This window comes from Chiroxiphia lanceolata, chromosome 1 (assembly GCF_009829145.1).
Source record: "Chiroxiphia lanceolata isolate bChiLan1 chromosome 1, bChiLan1.pri, whole genome shotgun sequence".
Lineage (NCBI taxonomy): Eukaryota > Metazoa > Chordata > Aves > Passeriformes > Pipridae > Chiroxiphia > Chiroxiphia lanceolata.
Genome location: NC_045637.1, coordinates 146,451,672 through 146,469,343, shown reverse-complemented (window position 1 = coordinate 146,469,343; position 17,672 = coordinate 146,451,672). Strand labels below are relative to the sequence as shown.

The 17,672-nt window shown below is 36.7% G+C and overlaps 1 protein-coding gene across 1 annotated transcript in view; it reads right to left on the bottom strand.

Moving 5' to 3' along the window:
- PTPRN2 (protein tyrosine phosphatase receptor type N2) overlaps nt 1-17,672 on the bottom strand; it is a 645,372-nt gene that overhangs the window by 412,302 nt on the left and 215,398 nt on the right. Inside the window, exons 4-5 of the mRNA XM_032679900.1 lie at nt 9,940-10,057; nt 4,973-5,135 (exon numbers count right to left, since the gene is read on the bottom strand). Of these exons, the coding sequence (XP_032535791.1) occupies nt 4,973-5,135; nt 9,940-10,057 (281 nt within the window). The remainder of the gene's footprint in view (nt 1-4,972; nt 5,136-9,939; nt 10,058-17,672) is intronic.

Here is a 17,672-nt window from a genome sequence, read left to right as displayed (position 1 = left end):
ATTAGAGTGGATGGATCACAACTTTAAAAATCCATTTTTTTTCACTCTGCTGATCACGGAATGAGTTTAGGCTGACTTGCACCAATACAAACATCTTTATGTGGTCAGGTGTAGGGGTTTGTTTGTTTGTTGAGTTTTGAGGTTGGTTTTGTTGGGGTTTGGGGTTTTTATATGTTCATTAGCTTTTTTTTAGGAGGACTGTAATGTTTCTGTTCTGCTAAAAGGAGCCATGGAGAGGAGAATGACCCAAAGATGAAATATGTTTCTGGGATTTGAGACTTAGCTTTTAGACTACACTTTACCAAAAAAATATTGCATGACCTTAGAAAGCCTGTCTAATCTGTCTGTGAAGGAGGGGTATAAGTTCTTTCCTACTTTGTAATGGTTTTAGGTAAATAAAGATACAGATGCTTGTGAAATGATTAAATATCTTTGTGTAAGTATGACAATAGATGGGCAATTCTGTAGCTTCAGGGAGACATTCCTTTATCAATTATTCCTGAAATATTTTTATGAAAGTGTTCATGACAGGGTGAATTACATTTTTCCTTACTTATACCTAATCCCTCATGTATGAAATATTAAATTTTACATTTATATAAGTAGTGTTTAAAAGTATACATCGCAGAAAGGTTTCTGACTTTTCAGCAGTCAGTCATCAGAGCAATTTCTGATGATCTTCATTCAGTCCTGTATTTTAATCAGTGTTAGATAAATAAGGGTGCTGCTTTTTTGAATTAAAGTTCCAGATTAAAATGAGCAATGACTGAGTAATTTCGTACTAGTTAATCACAGCAATTATTATTTGCAGATAAGTTCAGAGTACATCTTTGAGCACTTGTGCACTCAGACTCTCTAAAATAAATAATAATCCTTTTAAATAATTATCACACTTCTTGGTTCTGTCAGGAGATCAATTACAAAGATTCAAACAATTGATTCTCAACCCAGCGAAGATATGAATTTTTATTTTATATAATTTATATGAGTTTTTACTAGCACCTTCTCCCCTTTCAGTACCACTACACTGCTGAGCCAAAACTCTCTGGTACTATCCAGTTGCTTCACCTGTTTCTTTTCCTGTTCATGGTTTTTCAAAGACCTTTAACTTTATCAGCGACTTCTTTAATGTAAAGATTCTGGTTTTTTCCCAAAAAATCTTTGCTTTAATATTTATAGGAGTTGGAGATTTCTGCAATCATGATACCTATAAAAAAACTCTACCTTGAAAATTATTGTAGCTAAAAAACAAAGAAATAACAGAAATTTCATGAAATTTCCTAATGACTCGGAGATAATTTTCCCTTTCTCCCCACAGTACATGCTGAGGCCTGAAAGGCACACAGGCCTGATGAAGATGTTAGCAGCAGGTAGGACCCACCATGGCTGAAGACCTCAGAGGCCAGGTCAGAGGGAAGGAGTAAAAGCAGTTCCGTGACTCTTCCAGCCAAACCATAAAATAGAGACCCCCTGCAACAAGAAATGCAGCCCTAGCACAAGTGTAGTGGCAACTTCCTTATTCCTGCAGCCTGTCCAGAAGGTGTTCTGGAGGAGCCAAAGGAGTATACAGTCACAGAGTGGAGCTGAGAGATCAAACATGTGAGGAAGAGCGTGCCCAGCCATGTGGGGTGGTGGCCACAATTGCTCTGTGATGTTGCACCGTGTCTAAAATGAGCCCTGTGTTATCAAAGCAGTTACCTGAGGCACTAAAAAAGTCACAAGTCAGGCTACCAGAAGGCAAAGAGAATATGTACAAATTATAGATTGTTCACAGAAAAACCAGCAGTTCCAGGTGTTTTTATTTTCTTCTGATTTTGAGACCTTTAAGTACATTTGGATCACATTTCACATAACTTTTCTTTCTGTGATGACTAAAAAATTTCCTTGGTCAGATTAAAACAGCATAATTGAAATCTCCTGTAACTATTAGAGTGCAGGCATTTAGACTTCTAAAAAAACCACATTGTAAGAACATTCCTCACTGCCTTGGCTAATGGCTGGTGAAAAGTAGACACCAGGGGTATTTGTTTCCATACTGATCGTTTTTGCTGTCTCTCTGTTTTGCTTTGTTGCAACAGTCACTGTGGATAAAGGTATTTTTCTCTTCTAGTGTCTCCTTTATTTAAAAATTTCCTCAAGACTCCTGCTGTGGCCCTGCTATGCCAGTGCTCACACAGAGCAGCAGCAGCAAAACCAGCGAGCTCCCCTTTACAGCCAATGAGCTTTAGCAACACCAGCTCCCTGCTGTCCCTTCAAACCCAACAAAACCCTGCTCCTCAGTTTCTGTAGGAATCTCAACAGTATAGTGGGTTTTTTCAGGGTTTTGGTTTCGGATGTTTTGGTGTGAGAGGGGTTTGTTCTAACTGGAGGGGAGAAGGGCAGGGGAATTCACATATAGTTTGAAGCATATGCATTTCTTGCCTCTGTAGCTAAGATAAACCAAGCTTCCTCATTACAAGTATGTGCCTGGCTATGTGCTATTTTCCATGATATATCCAGTTTTGGTATAAAGGCATCATAAAGACTGATAACACAGCATTTTGTGAGTGGTAAAACTTTCATACAGCCTGAGTGTGTGTGTGTGTGTGTGTGTGTGTGTATGGGGGGAAACCAAGAAAATCAAACACAAAACCCCACTAGCTAATGCTTAAGTAACAAATGCCACCAAGTGCCCATTTTCTGAACAACTCTTTCCGGATGAACTAAAGTGAAATGTTCTTTACAACTGTAATCCTCAGGAAACAGAGCCACCAAAGCTTCTGATTTGCTGCTATTTATCCCCTGGCAGAGTCATTATCAGCCTGCTAGATTACAGCCTGCAGTAGGTACTGCCTAAATACTGAGAAAAAATATTAAGTTAGTGATAAACCTCAAGTGCTTCAAAAATCACTCAAAGAAGCTCTTGTAATAAATGGTAGACATTATAGGAATTTTGGTCAATCACATGATTTAAGTTTACTGGTGTTATTTCTGTCACTGTTGTATCAAGGCCCAAGCTGACAGTTGTTTGGACAAGGAAAATAGGAAAAGAGTTACCTGCTCTAGGTTTTGTGATGTCTTGTTTTACAACTTTGTGCATAGCTGTTTGTGTGGTATCTACTTGGTAACTTTATTCTGATAATACATGTGGAAGACAGTAGGACAACTAAAGACTGGAAGTTTGTAAAACAGTTTGACTAAATATATTTATATTAAAATATGAAATAGCACTTTCAGAGTGTAAGAAATATTTCAAAACCTCTTTGTCTTTTATCTTCCTTTGTTTTTCTTGGCCAGAGACCTCTGATATCAGGTTTGGAATAAATCAGGATCCACTCAGGAAGCCTGCTAGAAACATTAAATTTCTGCAAGATTCAGCTGTACTTCATAGCAGGTAAGGTATCAAAACAACCATAGTAGTGTTACATCTCCTATGCCCTGACAGCAGGACTGAAGTGACAGAGGTAAATATATACTTGAAAGAAAATTATTTTTAAGAAGGGCAAAGGCCCAAAAGTTGCAATTCTAAGTTTAAATAGGGTAAAATACCTCTGTTTTGTCCTTATTTTTAATCAGAAAAGGCCAGAAAGTTTAAAAGCTGAGATCTTGCTACAATTATTTAATGCACAGTTTTAATTTTTCTATATATTAAATACAAAACTAAGGTACCAATATTTTAGTGAAGCATGCAATTAAAGTGCATATGGTTGCCATTTTCAATTTCAAGTGGTACAACCATATCAAAGGCAGCTCAAGCAGTTACTTTCCTTCCTTCTCCTTTCAAATTTTTAAATTTTATGGGGTTTTGCTTCTTCCTGGAGTAGCAAAAATCCTAGTTTCTCTTTTATTTAAGTGTTAATCCATTAATGAAACAATGAATCAAGATAAAAATACCACGTCCCTCTTGCTTTTAAAGAAGAGCAGTTGCATTTTATTTGCAGAGGACTGGGAAACATCTCCAGGATCATTTAAAATTCATGATTGATTACTAATTTTTAAGATAATTTTCCTTTCCTTTTTTTATTTTAAATTGCGGGTAACACATCTGACTCAATGGCTGTTGTTTCAAAATGCTCCTTAGTAAATACAAGTGTACAGTTTGCTCCTATACGTGCCTCATTTCCAGATTTTCTCCTCTTTATCCCACTCCCCCAGGCTTCAGAGTACCCATCTCCATGGCAACACTCGATAAGGTTGGTGGGTGGTGTTATCACAGCAGGCTTCCCCACAGAAGGTCTCAGCCATATGGATTATTTATGAACTTGCATGACAGCACCAGACCCACTGAAATACTTCTTGAGCAAGTTTTCTTGTCTCTGAAAGAAACAGAGCAGCCTCACTACAGCCGGCGCCCATGAGGAGAGAGTGGAGGAAAGGTGGCATGAAGGTGGTCCCTGCTCCCTCCTCAAAGCTGCCTTGCTGCTGCCTTCAAGCTTCTCTTGCCCCAGCTGAGCACCTAATGACATACACCATAAATCATAAGTGCTATATGTGTCAGTCAGTGAAACTGGAAACAGTGAAACTTGTGCTTCTGACAAGAATAATAACCATGACTAAATGGTTGCTACAGTTGGTGCTGTTGTCAGGAGGTGCTGTTGCAGATACACTGCAGTAGTTCCGTGACTCTGAGTTAGTCCCCGGAATAAAATGGCAGTTTGGCTTTGCCACTTTATTTTCTTTACCTGATTTTTTATCCTAAAGCTTTCAGATCAGCCAGTGAAGATATTACCACCTTTATCCCACTCTTCCTTCTTCATCACATTCAATTCATCCCTCATTAAGGTAAAATGCTCCAGATTTGAAAAGCTGAAGCATTTAAAATGCTGAAGGTGACTCATTTTGAGAGAACTTGGTTAGTGCACTTATGATAATTAATTGGAGGAGACAGTAAAAAACGTCTGGTCTTGAGACAGAGGGGAAATTTGAAAAATAAGAACTCAGAGAAGAAGGAAGTCAAGATCACAGAATACAGGAATCACATTAAAAATACTACCTTGACAGAAGCTTTGTCACTTGTCTTCCTTGGATACAGATTTGTAGATGCAGACTGGGAAAGAATACCGAGATATTTAAGGTATTGCTGAAGAGACTTGGCCAAGTTCACATCATTTTCCCCATCATAATTTCTTTCATTATCTGCATTCTGTCCAAAAGTCCTGCACAGCAAAAGCAAGCAAAAGAAAGTTACCAGCCTGTCCAACGTACAAACTGGTCAATTAAAAAACCACTGCAAACCACTGAACTTAGCCCAATAGTTAACAAAAAAGTCACTCAAAAGCTTATCAACCACGAAAGTATAGAAGATTCAGTGTTTCAGCAAAAGTAGTCAAAAAAATCTTGTGCTATTAACAATTTATGGAATGAATCAAAGCTAATGATTCTACAGTAAATCAAATAAAATGCCACATCAGGGCAAAGATACATTCAGAAGAAAAGAAAAGAAAATGCTTGTGAAAAGAAAACGCTTGTAAAAAGAAAGTATGCATGAATAAATTGCACCCCAAAGAAATATGAGATGGTTCTAAGATTTAAAAAAAATTGCTGGATGATGATGAGATTCAACATCAATTTGGCCCTGCACCAATTTACAGAATACAAGGAGACTACTGGCTATGCAGAAATAACAGAGCAAGTCAGTTCCAGCAAAGGGCTTGAAAAGAGAATAATGAGACCGAACAAGTATTTCTTCTGATCTTCTCATGTGCCTGGGATTCACAGAATAGTGGTGTTTTCTGAGCGGTTTAGACAGATCTTGGTGACGTTTGCAAAGGAAGGCTAAAAGTTTGATTAAATCATGGCAGTGCAGAGGTGTTTATACGGGACTCAGAGCACTGTGTGCGATGAATCTGAATTATTACCAGCTGTCCTCATCTATCTCAACAACATGTCAATGATGACGATAATTTAAATGTCAGCATCAGTAACTATTTCATTCCTTGTGGAAGAAAGCAGAGAGAGGGTTCCCAGCTCTCTTCCTCCCTTGTGAGTGATGCATTGTTTTGAGGGAAATCACCTTTTTAGTGTCACTATTTCCTACCGACATGCCCCCACACTTCTCCAATAAAGAACAATCCCAGGCAGAAAGGCTTTCCAACTCAGTGAAGGAATTTGACTTTCAACATCTATCTGTCACTGTAAATAAAATTTTATTTTAGCAGCCCAACCCTCGGTGTTTATGTAGGGGCACAGCCTGAGAGAGCACCGTTAGATCATTTTTCAAATCTCGGGTTTAATTACATTACTTTATACACAAAGTAACAGACTTCCTTCCACACTCACAGTTGAATCAAATGTGTGTCCCTACTAATGTAATGCCAATAAATGTAATTAATAAATCTAATTTGGTGGCTTTGCAACCAACAGTCCTCACAGGGTTGCTCACCAAAATACCAGAAAACCCTCTACTTCCCCCAGTGTAAAACAAGCAGGTTCCCATCAGGCACAGAAACTCTAGGGAAAAAAAGGGCTACTGCACAGCAGTGTAGCAAACTTGAGATAATTTATTGTAAGTCCTTCTTCCTTCCTATTCTGTTTGCATTTTTCTTGTATTTCAGGGCTCTAAATTCTGCCTTGTGATGGAGGGTGGACATGCAGGTAACATTATCCACCTCCTTTTCAACTTAAAGCCAGACTAAAACTATTCTGCAGTTCTAGAAAGAGCTGGGCAGTATTGTTTTCTGCTTCAGTAGAGATGAACTAATCCAAAGAGCCTCTCTTCATAGAAGGGATACCACTTTCCAACACTCATCTTTCATTCACTGATTAATTCCAACACCTATCTTCTCCTTTCTTCACTAACTTTGAAAAGAAAGGGAAAATGAAAAAAACAGACTGAATTCTGCCTCAAGGATTTCCACTTGGAGCTAATGGGAACTGAATGCACAGACAAAGGCAGCATTTAGGTTGGCTTTTCCAACCCTTATTTACAGTATAGAATCACTGTCACTGGTGGTAAAAGCAAAATCTGAGGTCTAAGATTTCTTTCTCATTTTTCTTATGGAGTCAGTAATTCCACTCATGTTTACATTCCACACTAGATACCATATTTTATGCTATAAACATTTAAACAATTAAAATGTAAAAGACTACAAAGCTTTACGTTTCATTTGATGACAACTTTATTAGGATCCTATGAATACATATGAAAGATTTTAAAAAATTTTTATAGTTCACCTCGTTAATGCAGAAATGAAAGTGAGCTATTATTGCAAGCGAATTAAAATATTTCTCTTAAATTTGACAGAGTGATATTGGAAAATGGATGAAACACAAATATATAAAAGCACTTGGTGAGTAGGAGAAATGACAGCTGAGTTCTTGTTGTGCATTTTTTTGGAAGTATTTTCAGTTTTAATTTGTTCTGAAAAATTACTTCACATACAATGAACTTTAGAGTAAGAAGACAATATCATATAGAACTATTTTTCCACAGAATATTTCCTACAAAACTCAGCACTTTGGAAGCTTTTGTGTGGATATATCTAAATTACTGTACCTCAGCTATTTCTAGAATGTTCACCATTAATAGATACCACATTTTTTAGAATAAATTTCTCCCTTTTAAGTGCTGAGAGAATCTTATTACTGACTTAATGATGGTTTTATTATAGAAATAATGCTATACTCCATTTCATACATTGAAGTTTGCTGGAAACGTTTGTGGTTTTGCCTAATTGCACCAATGAACACAACTGACATCTATTCCCTGAGTGCAGAATGGACTTTTTTCCTTTATCTTGATACTCTTTCAAGAGAGGGTTTTTTGAAATTTAATAAGGACCCAGGAAATACCACGTACACTCCAGTTAGCCAACAAAGAAAGAACTTTCATCTTGAAATCAAACTCCCACTTTCAGCATTTTTTTTGAGATGAAATCCATGTCTTCTGTTTCATCAGATTTCATATGCACTAATTTAGCCTAAGTCAATTTACCTTTCAAGTGTCTGAGTCTATTTTCTTGCTCTCACCAGCTCTGTGGGGATTAATGACTCATTAGTATGACTTCATATTGTCTTATTACACACGCTACCCTTAATAAAAGGTCTTCCTGCCATAATGTTTCTTTGATAATTAGATACCTACATTAAGTTGCTTTTTAAATTATTTAATTATTATCTCATAAGATTTTAGCAATCACACTGAGCAAACCAAACATAGAACACACTTGATCAGAATCTACAAGAGACCAAATTTCCTACTGTTCTCTGACCTACAGAATACTTTGCAAATGGACAACCTGAAAAATCAATTAATGCTTTAAACTGTTGGCACATAAGATAATGCTTTCAGAAGCACAGCTTGGTAACTGCAGAAAATCTATCCACAATAGAAAGTGCTACATGTGAGCACATTTGCAATTCTGATGTTCCTGAACTGTCAATACACAAAATGGATTATTTTTTAACATATAGTTCTAGTTAAAAATGCAAAACATCTCAAACCTGATCACAACAGGAACTCCTAAAAGTTTTCAATTTGAAACCTAAATAGTTTCTTATATCTGCTTATACTTTTTATTTTTATATAACTATGAATCTGGAACACTACAGAATAGAGTCTTGATCTCGTGGAAATCTGGCCTATTTTGTCCTACTCTCATGAGTAAAAGTTTTAGGTTCACTCATTCTAAAAAAGTATCCCCATGAGATAGTGAAAATCATTTCTGATACCGTGTACAGAGAGTAATCCATTCCGTAATGGCATTGTGTGCCATTTCTAAGCAGTGAAAATGTTTACAGATTCAAACACATGTTGTTGTCACATTTATGATAATCTGTAGATCACTATCATCTTTGAAAGTTAAGTTTCTACCTTACTGCACTTCTGAAATATATGATGCTGCGATTTTAAGGAACGCTTTTGAATCAGCAGACGTGAAATACAGGGTTGAATATTGAATTAAATCAAAACAAAACAAAGTAAACACAGTTGAAGCCACTGGGCAACATCAATTATGCAGCATTTTTATTTCCATAAAAGAGTAATATAGAAAAGAAATGGTTCTGCAGTATATGCAAACCACATACTGCAGTATATGAAGATCTGAAGCCAATCAATGCTAGAAGCTCAAACTGTATCCCACCATGAGGAGAGTTTTTTAACAAAAAGCACTTCCTTTCATTTTCACTACCTTTGAGATTGTAGTTCTTAAAACCATGCAAGAGAAAGCAAAATTTGCCATTTTCAATGTTCCTAAAATTTTCTTCTGGGGTTTGTGTGGTTGGGTTGCACTTAAAAGCCAGAACAGACCAGGTAAAAGAGTATTTTTATATGTGTAACTGTTTATGAATATATATATATAACTGTATATATAACTACAGGTTCTACAACCATATAATTTTACAGAATTACAGATGTGTCTCTTGCAATCAATAACTACAAAGTCATCCCTCAATACCTTTCAAGCCATATCCCAACACTATTTTCTGTCATGGAAACTTGCATGAATCTTTCCTTCCTGGAAAAATTTTGCAACTACCACTGGGAATCTACAGACATCAGATCAATTATAGCTATGTTTTGGAAGAATATGACTTTGAAAATATAATCAGTTGCTCAGAATGTCACTCAATACTTAGTCCAGAATAAAATGTCTCCTGTGGATGAGCTACTGTACAAGTCTGCCTTTTTAAGCAGGTCGTAAGTAGAGATGGCTGAATTGACACTAGAAAATGCATAAATTGAGTGAAGGCCTGATGTTTTGAATTCTGACACATTAATTAATGATACAAAGTGTATTTTCTTAGCTTGATGATAATCAGAAAAAACAGGTTCAGGGTTTTAATTTATGCTGTCCACTGAACACTGGTGTGTTCAGTGTGCTGTATGACTATTTTCCCTTTATCATACAAATAATGGTTTTAGTGAGGTTTTTAATTCCACTTCTCTTCCAGTCTATTCCTTATCATTTGAAAACCCTTCCAAAACCCTACCAGGCAAAAACACTGTAGAAGGCTTACCTTACTGAATCAGATCCTTCAGATGCAAATACATCAGGGCGTCTGCTGTGGATTTTGTGAATGGTTGAGAGTTCCTGACCAATAACATGCTGAGTATAATCATCTCGCCAGGTAAAACCTGATAAATAATGAAACAAACAAACAAACAAAAGCAAATACACTCTTTAATAACTTGGAAGTTTGGTAAAAAATATATAAACAAAATTAAAAATAAAAAGAAGCTTTGTTCAAGCGGAACCCAAGAAGGAATTCCAGATTCTTCTCTACTGTATGAAATTTTGTTAATGAAATCTTGCTAATGAAAATTCCTTGCAATGGGAGGAAGGCAGTAAATCATGTGAGGACATTTTGAAAGCCTTTGGTCTCTGCAGAATTTTAGCTGGTTGCAAACTAGCTTTAATAGATATAAAAGGGTTCTTTTGGACAGCTGGGGAAAAGAGTTATGCCACTATCTGGTATCTGTTGAAAGGTTGCTTCACTTCTTCCCCATTCACAGCACACTGTCCCTTCTCTGTTTCCCCCATAAAACTATAGGTTTAGAACATTAAGGAGCTAGTACTGCAGTTTTAGTATAACACACATGGAGGTCAATTTATGTTATCTTTACATTTAAATGTTGTGACAAAGAACTTTACAACCAGGGGGAAGTGCAACTGTGAAGTCAAATTCCAGTGATTACCCATTAAGTACATGTACTGCCAATCTCATGGTAATTATACTTGAAATAATAACTCCAAACATAATTGTTGCCCAATTTGTAGATTTTTAGATGTTATGGTAACACTTCAGTTCATAGAACTTGCCCATGCAATTATCTGTAATTACCTAATAGCTAAATATCACATAATTGAAGAGAATTTATGCTTTTATGCCACATGCAGCAAAACACCACAAATCTCTCAAATGAATATCGATAAAAGTTCCAGATACAGTTATCCTGATAGTATCTGACTGTGAGAACCACCTAAGGAACAATCCTCTCTAGCACCAGATGGAAGCAGTTGGATCTGCTTGTTAGAACCAGGAAGGGAAGTTGTTAGAAATTTGAAGGAGGATTTCTGGTTCAGTCCCTATTCACACACACATTATAAACTCCATCCTCATCTGCAGACATCAGGATTGTTGGCATGGGCAGTCTCTTCAGATACAGCTGAAGCATCACCAGCCTCAGCAGAACCCAGAATGTGGCCACCCTTGCTCCTTGGATGGGTGCTTTGTCCAGTGGGCTCTTCAGATTTTTCCACAGTATTGAGGTGGAATTGTCTGTTTACTTAAGTCCAGAAATAAAAAAAAAATCTAAGCAGGAGATTTGCCCATGCTGCCAAAGCAGATAGTTCTGAGTATGAAGAAGTAAAAATAATTTCTTCAATAATTTACACATTTTCATTCAGGAAGAGATAAATAAGTTGGATGTAAAATTAGACAGACCTAGGAAGCATTCAAGGTGTGCTGTTGTGTGGGATTTAGACAAGTTTTAGGAAAAAAGGTCCCCATTTGGACAAAATTTAGGTAGACTGCATCCCAAATTTATTTTTTTTCATTAATGAAAAAAATAATAATAAAAAATCTGGAAACACTGTAGATGTACATGAAGGCTTCAATGAACAAAAAGGCTCTCTGACACTTCATGGGTGAGCCTTCGTTCTTCTTTTCTTAAATAAAAATGTTACTCAAATTTATTGAGGAAACACTTTACCTGAAGCCATGAGAGATGTTAATGGCTACAGTAAATGGCTCCAGACCCTTGGGAGGGGGAAGAGTCTCTGCCTCTGTCTAATCTGGTTTTGGTTCTGATTCATCCCTTTCAAATGCAAATCTCATCTTTTCAAACGTGCCATGTAATAAGACAGATTCAAACAGTTTCAAAAATCTAAACCTAAGGCTGCTCAGAACATGTTTTTATGTGAACATACAAAATGAGTCACCATGAACCTATGATTATTTTGGTGTAATGTTATTAAAATGATTTTTAAAACACGGTTGAGATATATTATATGTGTATATAGAGTTATATATGTTATATATATTCAATATATTCAATATATTAATTCACTGTTGCTTATCACTACACATTTCTGTTTATTTTATAAATTCATGAAGGAGAAAAAATTAAGACGGCTTTTCAGTTTAGAAGAATGTGAAACATAAAAAAGTTCAGCTAAAATACATAGATACTAAAATCATTAGCATATCCATAAACTACTAATTTATTAACTATGTGTCCAAAATCACTAGAGTTTCTCTTTCTAAGTCTAAGCTAATAGTAACCCTACTAAAGGCTAAAAAATGCACAATAAATAACATAAACTTTGAAGAATAATAAACATAATTACTCAGAAGAGCTTGGTTTAAATTAAAGCAAGAAGAGTTCAACCATGGAGTTCTACATAGTGACAAGAAATTCATTTCTCTCAGTCCTGAGCAATGCAGGTTTTCATGCCTCCAAAAAACAATGTTTTCAGTAAAAGAGCATAGGAAATAATTGTGATCCCAGTTCTCTCTGATCATGAGAATGGTGTGTCTTTTGTTATCTTCAATATATTTTTTTTCTCCTGTAGCACTATTTTAACATTTTATCCTAATGCATTTCAAACCAACCTTAATGTTGTAAAAAAATATAAGTATGGCATTAAAGGAGTGTAAATAGATGAAAGAAAAACAATTCTTGTTATAGATCTTAAGAAAGTAGAGTTAATGGAATATGCTCTCCCAGCTGTATCTCCAGCGCTTCTAACTCACTGCAGAGTTAAAACACGACATGGATGAAAAATACAGATTTTAACTAAATCAAAAATCCCCTTGTCAGTAAGTTAATACTGCTGTTTCTTATGCAACAGTCTCAGGAACTGCATCGTGCCTAAAGGTAACCTTGTGCCAATCATTTTCCAGCATTGTTTCAGTTTCAAAAAAATATCTCCCACACACTGAGCTGAATAAAACAGCACGTTGAAGAACCATAATGGCACTCTGACAGCTGCAATCAGAGTTAAGGTTGAGAAGGAGCATATGACGCCGGATGGTGATTTCCTGTCCCCTTTGTCTCTGCCGTCACACCTCGCGCCAGCTCCGGCCTCGCCACCCAATTATTACAATTTCTGTCCACTGACTGAGCAGGATCACAGCAGTGCTCTTGTACACACATTACTTCCATGTCAGTAACAGGGAACGGGATGGGGGGACTCCCGGCCCCTGATTAACCATCCCCCCTGCGGCAGGTCTGCCGGGACCTGAGTCTCCCAGCCGTGAGTTCCCACAGACGGACAATGCCAAGGAAAGAGAGAAGGAGTCTGGCAGACACCGCAGTGACGCAAATACTGTGACAACAACAGCAGCAGATACCAAACTGCTCTCAGTTCAACATCACTGACAGCAGTGGGACCCAATGAAAACCAGCCATGGCTACAAATGACCCCTACAAAAAGCAGCGCTTTTCACTGGTGTCAGTCCAAGGTTTAATTATTATTTTATTTCAATTGGAATTCCATAAGTTAAATGTATGTGAAAAGGGAGTACCAGTATAAAGACACTGAAGGCAAGACATTAATACCTTTAGTAAACCCAACCTGCAAAATCAAAACTAATGGAGTCACTCTAGGCACGTTGCAGTCTTTCCTTATTATCATCAGGTATCTCCCCAGATCTTTTCTTCCCACAGAATGGTTTATTATTATTATTATTAGCCACAACTACAAAAAGATAATGAAATTAGTCTTGTTTTAACCATTATGTTCAACACTTAGCATGACTATGTCAACAGAGAGTACACGTCTAAGAATTATTTTATTGGTTGAAATCAAATCAAAAGCAAGCAGAGTAAATAGTGAAGAAAACAGTTTCACAGATTCACACTGGTAAAGATAATATTAGTTTCTGTCTCCAAAATTAAAGTAAAAATTGTTTTCAAGTTTATCATACAATTTCACTTAACCTGCTTAATTGGCTTTGCTGCTATAACAATTACACAGAATTATTGAAAAATAATCAAAATTCAAATACATATTTTCTTCTCTCAGTTCTTCAATTTTTCTAAGGAATGGCATTCTTTCGTATGTTTTTGACTCTGTTTTCCATTTTAGAGGAACTTGATGTCCCTTCAAATATACCTGACCACATCGTTAATGCATGTAAATTATAATAGCAACAGCTGAAAATATTCATCTGCTACTTCTCTGTCTCAATGTATTCCAGTCCAGAATTATTCATACAAATAATCTTTCCTCCCTCCGAAGGTCTAAGCAAGAAAACCAACAGCTTTTTAACACTGCAAAGGAGATCTCAGAAAAGCTCAATTTAAGTCCTTTAAGGAAACAACAGTTCTCATTGCCTAAAGGTCTGGCTGTGCAAATCTTCCTGCTCCTATTCGCAACTCAGGCCAAAAAAACCTCAGAATTATTGAGACTTGAAGCTAGAACAGGTACTATTTTTGAGTTGTGACATCATTTTTCGGTAATGTTATCCATTTTGTCCCTACATGATGGATTATAAAATAAGTTTTTCTCTGAAATACCTTCAACTGTTACTTCATTTCAGCCAGGAAACTCTCAACTGTAGAGCTCAGAGACTTTCATCCCCCATGCCATGTGTTGCAAATTGTTAATGCCTACTTTAGCTGTCAGAATGTCTGCAGAATTGGGAATGATTGGCTTTCTTCCCTATTTTCACAACAGACAGGTCAACGTATAGACATGCCTTTCTGCAGGCAACCTTTCCACATTCTCCAAAGGACCTGCACTTGTTCTCATTCCAGACCTCCTTCTTCAGAGCTCAAGGACATACCCAATAATGTTCATATATTTCAGCTCCAGCTAAGTCAAAATTGCAGCTTTAATGCTGAGGTAGCTGTGTGTATAAAAAAAGTGAGTCTTTCAATTGCTATTGCTGTATTTTCTACTTAAAATTGAAGCCAAAAGATAAAATCCTGATGTTTCCTCTTAAAACAGAACTTTGTCCAAAAGCAATTTTGCAATGCAACTTGCAATAAGTTCATGGCAAAAATAACAACAAAGAAGTTAAACCCAGTTCTTAAACCACAACCTTTTAATTCCTCTGTATCTTTTTATTAGAATATTCACTCGTACTGAAAATTGTGACTAAAGATGGTTTCTACAAAACTGGAAGAAAATCTGTCAAGACACTTTGCACTACACTTCCATGAAAACTTACTCTAATTGAATATGTTTCCTTTGGTCAGACTTTGTGTTTGCCTCCTAGATGACAAGGATCTGGTACAGACTATATTTGAAGAGATGACTGGGGTTTATAAACAGTCATCACCGCTGTTGTCCAACACATTTCAGTAGGAACTGTGATCACCCTTTCCTGAAAATCCTCTGAAGCTTTTGGTTTTTTTCCTTCCCTTTTCCAGTGCCGAGTACTGGACTTGCACTGGTGAGTTTGTTGCCCTCTTTTGGAGCTTCTACTGGGATCTTTCTAATACTGAGGAATTTCGGTTGCTACATTCAGCAGTGATTCACTCACAGGCAAAGAGCTTCCGTTTGAATGAACAGATGAAAGGGTTGCCTAAGGATTATGGTTTCAAATTTTCATACATTGTTTTATTATACATAAAAGTGGTAATCTCCACAGAATTAAATTATCAGCATGATCTGCTTACAGCCCTGATTTTAATTTACTCTAAGTAACTATCCCAGAAGGTGGAGGGAAGGCTTTTTTCTTCAGTTTTTTGAAATTTCTATTATTTGAAAAAGCCAAATGAGTGCTTCATTTGCCAAAGATATTATAAAGTGCTCTCACAGGACTCAGTATGCAATGTTTCCTTACTTTTATTTCAGCTCTTGTAGAGAGCTACAAATAATTGGTTTATACAAGAGAAAGTTTCTAAGTGTTACATAAGACTTCTCTGCCACTGGAGCTGATAGTAATAAAAGAATAATATGATAATGAAAAATATATCTCCTGACTTCGACCTAGAATAGACTACTTTCCAAAGACTAGAACAGAATGGATACATGAAAGGCTTCCCAAATCCCTGAGATAAGTCCCATACTATTCACCATGTTGTATAAACCTTTCCACAAATTGTTGACTCAATCTGAAAGCAGATCATTCCTTTCTCAGAAATGTTTTTTAGGAAGGAAGGGGGGTTGTCTTGCGTGGTTGTAACTTCATAGTTATGTTCAACTTTAATTTAACTCATGGTCAATCACACCCTTAACTTGAATGTCTTTCTGTTGTGTCTAGGCTGTGACATATTTATTAAAAACCAATCAACTATAATATATGGTGAGTAAAGGTGCAGCTTCTATTCCACCCTTTTCTTCTGACTCTGCACTATGCACAGACATTTCCTCAGTGCTGTCAGCCCAAGGAGTTTTCATGAACATGAAAAAATATTCACATGCACTCAAAATAGTGATACTAAAATAAAGATGAGACTACTTTGCTTGTTTCACCGAGCTTTGAACCCAGCTGTGGTAGCTGACAATCACGTCAAGATGCATGTAACTATTCCAAATTTAACCCAAAAATGTCTGATGTGACTTCTACACTGCAAAACAGCTCTCTTTACTATGTTAATCCTCTGCAGTCCCCTTTTAGAATAAGAACTGACGATCTCTCATTTTCTGTCAAAATATCTTTCATTTTTCTCTTCCTTTCTCCTTCCTTTTCTACATTATTCCTTTCCAAAATGTCTTACCACCACTATACACTTCCATTCATCTCAAACACAGGATCTCTTTAAGTATGCAGAAACTGGTTGTAATACTAGACTGTAGAATGCTAAGAATGGAGATATTGTCCAAATAGTAGTTAACAATGCGTGTAAAATCAGCAGGTTTTCCTTCTCATTTTATTTTATCCATTTCATCTCATGCTAACAGTAGGATGACAATCTTCTTCTCATGAAAAGTATAGTTCCTGGGAAAGGACATTTGAAGTGTCTTCAGTCTGGGAATTAAAACATCACCTGTAACAAAGTACAATTGGTCGAAAATGTCCCAGCACTTAAATCAGTATAGAAAATTAGGTGGATATACAGGTTATGCTTATTCTAGCAAATTCATCTCAAATCTGCAGTTCTTCATGTATTTTTAAATACTTATGAGTAGAACTGTTCTTTCAGCTCTGCACAGGGTTTCTCACCCCCATTTTATGTAACTGCTGAACTCTCATTGATGTTTGTGAAAAATCAATTTTCGGCTGTCAGAGGAGTGTTTTGAACTGCACATGCAAAGCCAATACCCAGGGGTGCCACACCGGGCTGGACAACAATGGCTGCAGCTGCAAGGGCACCTCCACATTTGGTTGGGAACATAAGACTTTCAGAAGGAAGCACAGAGCACATGCTGGCAGAATGGAGGGAGGGTTACAATGAGTCAGAGCAAAGGCTTCTCCAGGATACTCCCGGTGTACCTCCTCAGAAACATACCTGAAACATACCTGAAACACTTTCCCTAGCTCTCCTACTCACCATGTCCTCTCCTGCATCATGAAGAACTAAAGCAGATAAAAGATAATTTGTTTATTTTAAAGGACTGGCAAAAACTATATACAGTTTTTGGGGAACCATATCCCCCATTTTCTACTTTTAAGCCATCTCTCTTGGACTGTAAATTCCTCCTGGGAGAGGCCATATATTGCATGCATTACAGAGCCTCTTTGTACAGCAATAACAATAACAATAATTGTTATTGTTGCTATTATTATTAATAAAAGCCCAGCAGTGGCAGAAGTGAGGGTTCCCTTAGGAACCTTGTAAGGATCATGGTGGC